The sequence below is a fragment of the Poecilia formosa genome, unplaced genomic scaffold (genome assembly GCF_000485575.1).
Source record: "Poecilia formosa unplaced genomic scaffold, Poecilia_formosa-5.1.2 Scaffold83, whole genome shotgun sequence".
Taxonomy (NCBI): domain Eukaryota; kingdom Metazoa; phylum Chordata; class Actinopteri; order Cyprinodontiformes; family Poeciliidae; genus Poecilia; species Poecilia formosa.
In genome coordinates, this window is record NW_006800022.1 from 180,325 (window position 1) to 191,420 (window position 11,096).

The 11,096-nt window shown below is 39.7% G+C and overlaps 2 protein-coding genes across 3 annotated transcripts in view; one reads left to right on the plus strand and one right to left on the minus strand.

Moving 5' to 3' along the window:
- Positions 1–365: 365 nt before the first annotated feature.
- Positions 366–7,377, minus strand: ccnt2b (cyclin T2b). 2 transcript variants are annotated; one of them, XM_007557056.2, is made up of 9 exons: positions 7,089–7,363; positions 6,573–6,654; positions 6,358–6,486; positions 5,378–5,438; positions 5,209–5,271; positions 4,982–5,027; positions 2,736–2,899; positions 2,315–2,385; positions 366–2,235 (listed from the first exon to the last, which is right to left on the minus strand). In XM_007557056.2, exons 1-9 carry the CDS (start codon positions 7,244–7,246, stop codon positions 1,216–1,218), a joined length of 1,794 nt encoding a protein of 597 aa, XP_007557118.1. In that variant the 5' UTR covers positions 7,247–7,363; the 3' UTR covers positions 366–1,215. The 2 variants fall into 2 exon arrangements, 1 of the variants encoding a protein (XP_007557118.1); XR_001662733.1 differs by lacking the exons at positions 366–2,235; positions 2,315–2,385 and having other exon boundaries at positions 2,811–2,899; positions 4,657–5,027; positions 7,089–7,377.
- A 2,294-nt stretch (positions 7,378–9,671) lies between these two features.
- The window catches only part of LOC103141414 (transmembrane protein 163), a 17,918-nt gene continuing 16,493 nt past the window's right edge, over positions 9,672–11,096 (plus strand). The window contains exons 1-2 of the mRNA XM_007557058.2: positions 9,672–9,875; positions 10,098–10,436. Coding sequence (XP_007557120.1) covers positions 10,247–10,436 — 190 coding nt within the window. The 5' untranslated portion in view covers positions 9,672–9,875; positions 10,098–10,246. The remainder of the gene's footprint in view (positions 9,876–10,097; positions 10,437–11,096) is intronic.

An 11,096-nucleotide genomic window follows, 5' to 3' on the forward strand; every position in this document is an offset into this window, starting at 1 on the left:
ACCAGGCTTAGAATACACTGAGGGAGTCTCTGGCCATTGCTGTTTGGACAATTAACCCCCCTGGGAGGATTTTTGCTCCATTTTATTTTTTTTTTTACTTTTAAACAGCTGTTAAGATGAAACTATGTTGTACTTTTGTGTAAAAATTGATAGCCGTCAGTGAAACAGATGTAAAACAAGAAGCTATTTCTCAACCAAAATTAAAATTACTCCACTTTCTTCATTCTTATGACCAGAAGAGCCTTTTATATTTCAACATTTTTGCAGAAAGCAAAATCTATACATTCCAGAACTGCAGGAACCAAAAATATCTCCTTTTTCCATCTCTTCATGTTAGTCAATAGAAGAAAATGGGAAACAATGGCTGTCAGTTTTGCGTGTTTTTATTTGGGCTCCCAATACATAAGTCAAGGTTTTGTTCATCAATACAGTCTGCTTTGGATTTTAATACAATGGAGTCGTTTGGACTGATGCAGTAACCAACACTTCTGAACTACAGTCCTATATACACAACTTTAGAGATCTGTATTTTCAGATGGTTAATAACATTTATCATACTGAATAGCGATTGACTAGAACAATCACGAGATTTTTTTTTTGTTTTGTTTTAATTTTAGCTGCTATGCTTTCGATGCACATCCACAGCAGTGTTAGCTTCGTCTGTAGCTCTGAAATGAGTGCTCACCAGGTTCTGGTAGGCCTTTAAATAGCAAATAAATCGGGCCTCCCATTTGTTCAGCACTCTGTAACGTTAGCAGACCATTTTTCCCTGGATCATATACAAAAGTCTGATCCATCCTCCCCCACCGCACCGGAGGGAGGCGCTCTCTCTTTTATCAAAAAATGTTTAAGACCTGAGATTTCTGTGGAACAAAACTGAAGGACAACAAAAAAATTAAGTGTAAACTATCACAAAGGCAGCAAAATGTCAGCCATTTTTCTTCTTCCTTTTCCTCTTTTTGTGACTTAAAACGTGCACATTAAAATAACGTTTAAAGGAATTATTTTCCAGCTGCATTCCTAAAACAACTCTTACATGGTTTTTTTTTTTCTTTTGTGTTGCGAGGAATTAATACACAGCTCTATAGTTTGATAGGAATCATCAATAATCAGTGTGTAGACACGACTGAGGGTGATGCAGATAACTTAAGACGGATAAATTTCACTTTTTAAACTCTATAAAACCTCATCCTAGATAAATCTAGGGACTCACAGTTACAAGTTCATTCCTTGGGCACTTAGTAAAGAGTCCAGCATGTCAAAAGTGTTTTTGTAGTCAGTGTGTTGGCCGTTGGACAGCAGCATGCCGTTCGTCCCATCGTGGAGCTCCATCGCTCTCTGGCCGCCGTCCGAAGGGTAGTGAGCCGAGCCGACGCCTCCTTTGGAGGACCTGCTGCTCTTGGAGGACGAGTGGTGGTGGTGGTGGTTGTTGTGGCCGCCAGAGTCGGCATACTGTCTCTTACGGGACGAGCCGGAGGAGCTGCTGTCGTTAAAATGGCCGCCAGAAGCTCGGACAGAGAAGGCGGCGCCGTCGGCCGTCACCCTGCTGTTCCCGCCGATGGAGTATGAGTGGGAGTGGCTGTGTTTGGAGTGGCGGTGTCCGCCGTGCTCTTTGTGCTTGTCCTTCCCCGACAGAGTGGCGCCCTGATCCGAAGAAACCTTAATTCTCATTTTGAACTCCTCACCTGTGACGGAGCCGTTCTCGGTGTAGGAAGAGGCGAGCCGGGGCTTCTTCGAGCTCGCCTTCTCCCGCCTGCCGTCACCCGACTGGCCGGCCTGCGGCTGGTGCTGCTGGGAGCGTCTCTTGTGGTGGTGCGAGGAAACGGCTGGGGGAGCATAAACGTCGGTGCCGAGCTCCTCCTTGACGCCGTTCTGCAAGGCCAGCTCTCCTGCTTGCTTCACCCTGTACTTCTCCAGAGTCAAGACTTTCTGCGGCCGTGAAAAGGAAGCGGCGCCCAGCGGCTCGTGGTCGCTGCTGGAGCCGGCGGCTGTGGCTTTGTGTTTGACTAGCGTGAAGTCTGAGTGGGCAGGCTGGGAGAACTGGTCGCTGAGCTGCTGGTACATGGGGTAAGAGGCGGCTATGGAGCTCAGGCTGGACATTTCTGAGGAGTTTGACGAGGAGGTGGAGGGGAAGAAGGAGTTGGTTACACCAGGAAGGCCGTCTAAGGACGTCCCCTGGAAGGCACTCTCCACAGCCGAGCCTTCAGTCTTTGGTTTCTTTGCTGCTTGAATGGCCTGCAGAGGGACAGATCAGAGCATTGTGAATCAACGCGTCACTGCAGCAGGTCATGTAGGTGGATCATTCTGGACTTACCCTCCAGTTTCGTATCCTCTTCAGCTTGCTGGGCGTCCTCTCCAGAATCTGAAGGAACTCATGGGTGAGCTCTGGAAGCAACAAAAAGGGCAGATATTAAATCTGCAATAATTTGATACACAAATTATTGTGTATCAAATATTTGATACACAGGATAGAGACAGAGAATTTCTGGGTTCTCTGTCCTTTTACAACAATTTCAATTTGCAGGAGGTATTTCTACAGACGTCTGTGGGACCAGGAAAATGTAGAATAGATGGTTGGATAAACTGATGGATAAGTAGATGGATGGATGAAACTGTAAAATGGACGGATGTTTGGTTGAATATATGGAAAAACAACCCAACTAAGACAGGTGTGGTTCGTTTTTCATCCTTAAATTAAACTCCAGACTGCAATCACCATGGTTTTACATTCTCACCATCTAGCAGCTGTAGCGTTACGGTGCGGTCCACGTACTCCCACCAGTGTTTCCCGTCTGTGGACACCGGGATCTCCCAGTTGGACCACTTGCAGGCCAGGTGGATGCAGACACATGCAACCACTGTTGGCCTGTACTGCAGGCAGAAGGTGGTGAGGTGCAAACTGCAAGAAGAGACATGACACACCCCAGAGATACATCACTGTGTCCAGAAAAGATCACCCAGCTCATTCAACAAACAGCGACTAAGTTATCAACATCCATTTTCAATTATCATCTTACCTTCTAGAGCTGGAAAATGTTTAAAAACATTTATGACATGGTGTTAAAAATCTGGGCGTTTATTGTAATAAAGTCTTCATTGCAGACAGTATGAACCAGGAATACTTTCTTTCATGTCATCATTTTGTTTATGCACACATTCAAAAGTTAGCTACCAGAATGCGGTGACACAGGAAATTAAATAGGGAACAAATAAGCTAAATGGGCCGAGTACTTCCGCCTGCCACAGCTGGTTACCATAGAAACTGTGGATAAGGACCAGTGGGGAGACCCTGCTGAACATCAAGTCCTCTTGACGGGAAAAACAAATTATTCTGCTGCTTCTCTCAACTGGTTTTTGGTCTCTTCCTGACAATTTGAGGTTCAAAGCCTTAACTTGTGTGAAATCGCTTTCTTTTTCTGTACGTGTTCCTCCAGTTCAGGCCCAAAATAACCAAAAAGGTATGTAGCACATGGTAAATAATTAAATCAAGGCCGTTATTTCTGTTTATACTTTCTGCAATGAGGTAGACGACATATTAAAAGTAAGAATTACTCAAGGTTTTTAAGATTATTAAACATTTTTCCCCTTTTCTAACATAAAAAAAAGTAAAAATTCAAAAATATAAAGCTACATTTGTTTTAAAAAATTAGCAAAGAGAGCAAAAGCACAACTCTTATGTCTAAGAAACACATCTGGTTGACTTAATGTTTAACAGGGTTAGAACTTTTCCCAGTTATTTGTTGGCACCCCTGATAGAAATGGAAAAACCTTAAAACAGATTAATCATTAACAGCAAATATTTTTTAGTAAACATTTAAAAATGACAAAATAATCAAATATGTCATGAAAACATACCGACCCAACAGCAAAACAAATCCTCCACCTTAACCAAGAGTGAACTGGTAGAAATACATCTTTTTAACTAAATATTTACACCAAAATTATGGACATTTACATTTAAAATAAATGGGACACGCTTCAGTCTGTTCAGAATAATCTCTAAACTTTGATTTTATATTAATGTACTCAAATTAAAAACTGGATTTCCTTGTTTTCAGTGCAAGATTAAGCCACTGCAGCCAAATATTTATTTTAAAGCAAACATCCAATTAAAAAAAAGATTGGCACTGTGATAATATTTTGTGTTTATCACATATTTTTAGAACAAACACTAGAAACCTTGAAAGACTCCTCAAATTCAACTATTTAATACATAAACTGAAGGTTAATACAGATGTTTTTTAACTTATTTATCACCTGGTTGATTTATTCACTTTTATTCATTTAATTATAAATAATGTTTTAATAGGAGGTCGTATTAGTTTGCATGCAAATTAAAGTGACCTGCTGCTACCAACACTGCCACAAGATGGCAGTAATAAAAAGAGAGGATGTTTCATCTCATGCTTTCATTATTTAAATGTTCTGCCATTTTTGTACGTTTGTTCGGTTTTTCTTCCATGTATTTATACAAAGAGTACAAAACGGATGGGGTTTTAAGTAAAAAAACAAAAAGGAAAGAAAGAAAGAAAGAAAGAAAGAATCTTTTAGCTTGCAGTATAGTTTGTCGTTTCTGTAAAAGGATAGGTAAAAAAAAATGTTTAAAAAATACAGAAAAAAAATTTTAAAATTAAGAAAAAACTGAACTATACTTACCAAGAAACTCTATAAGTTAAAGAATCTTTAGCGGCAATCTATATTCAGGCTACCGTTTGTGTTTTTTAGACATGTGCACTCGGTACCAAACAACCCTGAGAGGTAAACAGCAACACTACACTCCACACTGTGCATTCAACCCCTCTGTGCCAACACTGAGCCCCTGTACAATACACCGCACACAGCAGCCTGGCCGGTACTTCCCAGCGTGGGGGTTCCCAGGGTCCAGGCTGCACGCAGGGCGTTGGACACAGGAAGGGGGACCCTGCAGGACAGGAAGCCATAGTGTGCCATTACAGTGCAAGAATGGGAACAGGATAATAACCTGTTGGTAGCCATGAAATAGGAAGTCTGTGCCAAATCCTTGCTTGCTGTAAAAGAAGAGAGAAAGATGCTTTAAAATTCGTTTATATAACAAGCTTTTACATCACAACATGCACTCTATGTAGTTTGGGAATCCATGAAACCAAAAAAATAAATAAAATTAAAGTTCCCTTTAGCTCAAATAAACTTGATTTACTGTAAATCTTTGCAAGGAAAAAAAGGCAATACCTCGCACTAGCTGGGAACACCTCACAACATCTGTGTGAGGATGATCAACTGTAATTTCAAAACCTGTAACCAACATAGAAAGAAACATGTTAATGTGAAAACAAAACAACAACAAAAATCAAACAGTGACTCGACGCAGACATTGAATAAAACGAGGCGGATTTCTCACCCAGCGTTTGCAGCACTATCGTTTCCAGGGCTACAAGCTCTTGTGCCAGCAGTTGGAATGCCTGAAAAAATAAAAAGAAAGAAAGAAATGCAAAATATGCGTCTTATTCTGCATGTACTATCAAAGTCAAAGCAAGGTAATGTTTTAGAGCGGTCCAGTTAAAGCACAAAGTTGTGTGTTTGAGAGAAAACTTGAATAAAAATATGTGTATATAGTTGGCTAAGAAGAATTTGGAGTTGCATTCCCTAGAAAAATCTGTGAATACAGAACTGCAAATGTTCCATCAATTACAGAGAGGCTGGATGAACTCAGTTCAGCAGCCACAGTGGGGGGTTTTCTCCCATCTATGTCCATAGTTTACAGAGAGCAAACAAAGCATGAAAAGAATCACACAATACCAATCAGGAGAAGAGTTCAAATAATTCCACTGCAATACAAAAAAGCTGGACTCAAACTGGTCTGCCAAGATGGTGAAGTATCAGCCGTTTACTGATTAGAACTGGCTTTGATCTAGGACAGTGTTTCTCAACCCTGGTCCTCACCGACCCCCCTGACCCCCTGACCCCCTGCCCTGCATGTTTTAGGCGTTTCCTTTTTGCCACATGCCTTAATTGTATCTCTGGGTGATTAACAGGTTTCTGCAGCACTTGATGGCGATGCAATCATTTGAATCAGTTGTTCTTGAATAGAGGCACATCTAAAACATGCATGGGGGCGGTGAGGACCAGGGTTGAGAAACACTGCTCTAGAACATTCCTCTGTTCTAAATATGTCTAGACTGGAGTAGGGATGAAGAGCAAACACTTTTTCTTACAAAGGCTTGGATTTTTCACCACAAAGCAAAAATGACATCAGCCACACGGTCACAGCCTTTTACTTTCTCTTGGTTAAAATCATTTTGAAACACAGGATTGCCTTAGAGTAACACCATAGAGATCCAGCCAAAACCAAAATCAATTCTTCAATATTGGATTACTTACACTGCTTTTAGTGTCAGGGACGGGGTCCTGCGGGTTAATGAAGGCTTGGGCTATTTTAATGACGTGCTCCAGCTTCCTGGGCTGCTCCTCCACTTTGGCTGCCAGGAATAACGTCGTCTGGGAAATTATCTGTTAATGACGATGGAAAAAGCGTTAATTACTCACATTAACGTACAAGTCTGCGTTAATAGCAGGCGAACTGCTGTTGTACTTACATTTCTGTTGAATTTGGTGAACGAGTGGATCATATAAAACCTATGCATATAAACTATTGCGGTGTTGATTATTAGTTGAGACCTGTATGAGGAGTTAAGGAAGAAAGGCGGATGACGTAGAGGAAACCAGCGCTTAGCCAGAAATTTCGACCCAAGAAAACGACTGACGTAACATTAGTTAAATCAGGGAGAAAACTGGTGCTTAGGCCTCGATCTCCTGGTGGATTATATGTCTATTTCTAAAGTACTGTTGGCTGTTAATGATATATATAAAACGTGTCGATGCTAACAATAGAAACCGAACCAGACTAAACAATAGCTAAGCTAATTACAGGCCCGTGCTACTCTGGTGACTCGTAAACATCAACATATCCTGGTTTGATCACGTCTTTTTTAGTTATAAATACATATTTGTTACGGAAAGAGTAGAAACCGTTGAGAAAAACCAAGTAAGAGACGCTGTAAGCTCACGGTAACCGCATCTAACCGGTTAGCCGCTGCCCTCACAAAGGATACACGTTGAGTCTTTGGCCGATGTCCTGGATCAGATTGGCGGCCTGCTGCCTGTAGGAGAGCTCCTTGTCCGCCTCTATCCCGCAGCGTCGAGACGGGGTGTTTTCCAGCTGCTCCCGGGTAAACAACCATTTCGTAGAGGGTCCCCGGTGCACCGCCATTACGCTCCCACGGCCAAGCCCGACGGTGTTAGCACCGGGAGGGAGCGAGGCGACCGGAGCACCGGAATGACGAAACGAGAAGCCGAGTGTGAAGCCGGGAAATTGTGCATTTTTGCAACAGCGACACGAGTGGTCGGTGGTGCAAATTACAACAAGAAAACATGAAAATACATTTTACTTTAATTTATTAAATTATGGAAGATTAGAACCACTGGAAAAATATGAAGTGACTTTTTAGAAAAAAAAAAAGTCAAGTAAATTACTCAACTAAGAGTAAAACTGTATTTGGTTAAACATACTGATCAAAACATCTGATTTGATATTTCAAAACAAGGTAACCAGACAAAAATATTAAAATATTTACAAATTCTTGTCTTTTAAAGTATACAATAAAAAAGATATATCATTAAATAGCAAATTAAGGTGGAAGAAACACTTCTCCAAATCAATGTTTTTTCCAACATAAAACTTATGAAGCCGATACTTAAATTATTCTTCATATTGTGACAATTTACAATATGTCACCTTAAGACACTTTACAAAAAAAGTATTTCAATTAAACCTAGTTTTCAAACAATGCAGGCAGGTTCAATTAATTATTATACAATTTGTTTAAGAAGGCATATATGTAAGGCATATTGTGTGGCTGTAAAATGTGAATTATGAGCATAATTTCACATTTTGTTGACTTTTTAGACATGTTTGATGTAAAATAACCTGCAATAATCTGTTAGTCGACTAGAGGGAGCCAGACACAAAGACCATCAACCCCAAATTGGACGCATTTTGGAGAGTCTTTCTGGTTCAGGGGTTTGCAACATGTGGCTTCGGATCCGCATGTGTAAGCTAAAATAATAATACACTTAGCAATGTTTTTAAAAAATAAAGCTAATGAAAATGACTTTTTTCCTTTCTTTTGCATTATTGCATGTTTTTAAGACATTTTTGCATCGTATTTCTAAACTAGTGATGGAGCTTTGAGATCTTTTATTAGGTTATGACCCTTTTTAATATTGCATATATAGAGAATTCAACAAAATGCATATCTTCTCTTTTTGAAAAACTTAGATTTGTATTTTTTTATTCTAAAATCTAACAATAGAAATAAAATGGCTGTTTTTTGTTTTTTTATTTAATCATATGACTCTTTTCTAGTAAGAACTGTTACAAGTTAATACATTGCGTTTTATTTTATTTATTTATTTTTCCAGAGGTGAGTGTAACTTTGTGATTCTGGACATTAATTTGGCTGCTGACCCCTGTTGATTTTTTTTTTATTGATGTCCAATGTGGAGGCTTAGTGTTACAACAATGCAAAAAAAAGAAAAAGAAATAAATATATGTAATTAAAAATGCTAATTTATGTGTAAAACACTGATACAGGTGGCTTGATCCAACTTTAAAACACTCCTTTGAGTGAATTGAAAACGAGTTCTAACACATTTTCAAAGAGAAGAAAGCACCATATGACCTAAAATAAGCAGAAAATCATACATAAAAGTTTCCCCCACAAAAATAAATTCATTACGCCCCGACATGATGTTTTCAACGAAGTTTATGGATGAGTTTTCATTGTCTGGACAGCTGGGCAGCGACGCACGCGCTCAAACCCCACGGGACAGATGTTTTCCTCGCGTTTCCAGAGCGCGCGCCAGTGGTGCAGCGGCTGAGGTTCGTGCGACGGCAGCGCGAGCCGCGCAGGTCTGTTTTCCACCACGGATAGTAATTAGAGAGCTGGTGCGACCCCTTCACAAAGCTGCCGCTCTGTCGCGACTATTTATTTCCCCGCCGCTTGTCCGCTCACTGCGCGTTCAACGTCCCCAGTCAGGTTGGTCAACATTTAGGTCTGCAACTTCCGTTCTACTCCTTCAAAATAAACTCACAGCTAACTTTTGCATGAAGGCTTTTCTGAAAATGTCGAACAGTAACATTTTAAATGTTTTAGCCTTCTAACTGATTGGTTGTATCTTGTAAAACCATAAACTTTAAAATAAGTATCTAAAATAATAATATAAAATGCTAATAGACATATACTGTCATATTCGATTAATTATATTTGGAAAAAGTTAATTTATTTCAGTAACCAATTGCCAATTACACATTATAATAAAAAATATATTTTTTGACTTACGGCTATTGAAAACACATCTAAGTTTGACCATTAAACAAATATGGGCTTATTGAAAACCATTTTTAATACATGCTTAAAGGTTGTTATTTTCAGAATGTACTTTATTTATTTTAAATTAATATTGTATTTAATTTATATTCAAGAACTCAAGGAATTTTTATTTGTAATGATTTGGGTTTTTGCGTGTTTATTTAGCTCCTGTGTCGCCTTGTCCACCCCTTGATTGAGCCCAGCTGTGACTTGTTTCCTCTGATTACATTCTCCGTGTATTCATACCCATCTGTGTCTGTGTTTCCCTGTCGGGTCCTTGTCCCACGTTGTTTGTTAACCAGTGCTCCCAGTGTTTGAATCCTAGCTTTTATGCTCACCTGCGCTGCCTGGACTGTCTGTACTCCTCGTCTTCACCATTAAACAACCATTAATCACTGGGTCCATCTACCTCACCACCTACAACTCCAAACCATGACATTACGGTCATACCACCTTTGCTTGAATGTGGTAGGAAATTCGGACTCAGGTTCCAGAATAAATAAAAATAACGATAATGATAAATAACAGAGGTTATTTTCGCTGCACCACTCTTTAACTTTATATGTTGTAAACATTAGTAATAGAATAACGTTTTCCTCCTATTGTTCTGTTTTGACTGTTTTCAGTGTTTCGGTCGGAGTTTGTTTTGAAATCCGTATTCCCCAATTTCCGGTGTTGTCTCACTTACAGTGCGTAATTTGGCGCAACTGGACGCGCAACTCTACAAGGAATCTCCCTCCTCCCCACTCTGTCTGTGGGTCTCTGCTCGTTGGAAAGGCTGGTTCTCCCGCCCAGGTGTGACATTCTCGGAGTGCCTCACTGGAACCACAGCCGAAAAGATGACGGACCCATCCCCGCCAGACTCCGCCGCCGTCCCGGAACCGGCTTCTGGTGCGGAGCCCACGGCGGTGAACGGCCAGTGCGAGCAGAAGGACTCCCCGCAGCAGCAGGAGAACAACACAGAAAGTCAAGCAGAGGGTTTCAAGATGGATCAGGAGATGAAGATAACAGAGAGCATCGAGGATCGGGGTAGGTGATGTCAGAAATATTCATTTTTGTGCGTAATTTAACTAATAGATGATTAAACAAAAGGTGTTTTAGTAGGAAGTCTGTTTTCATGTGTGGTTTAGATTGTTATGGCATAAGATTAAAAAAATATTCTCATCTGTTTTCTATTTTTTTTCTCATTGTTTGCAAAAATAACAAAAGTATAATAGTAAAATTATTATTATGAATTATATTAGTATTATTCTGGCACTAAAATATTGGTGCCAAAGGTCCCTAATTTAATCAACCAACCATTTTTGGCTAATATTTATCAGCACTAAGTAAAATAGGAAAACTGTATAAATAATAAGTAAGTAAGTAGCTGATTGGTATTTGTAAAAGTATATAGCTTAAAAATTTAAATGATTTTGGTGAAATTATATTTTCTTCACAACATGCAGCACAAGAATAATGAAATCAATAAATATTGCCATAATTACCCTTAACATTAAGTTATTAGATTCTTAATTGATGATTTTATTTATTTAATCTTTAAAGAATTGGTATGTCTAAACTATTTTGGGTGTCTTTATAAATAAATCAATCTTTTGCTTTAATTGTGGCACATATGGGCTTCCATAAGGATACATGCCTGAACTGAGATCCAGGAGGTTTATCAGCAGCACTTTGCTTTAATCTTTG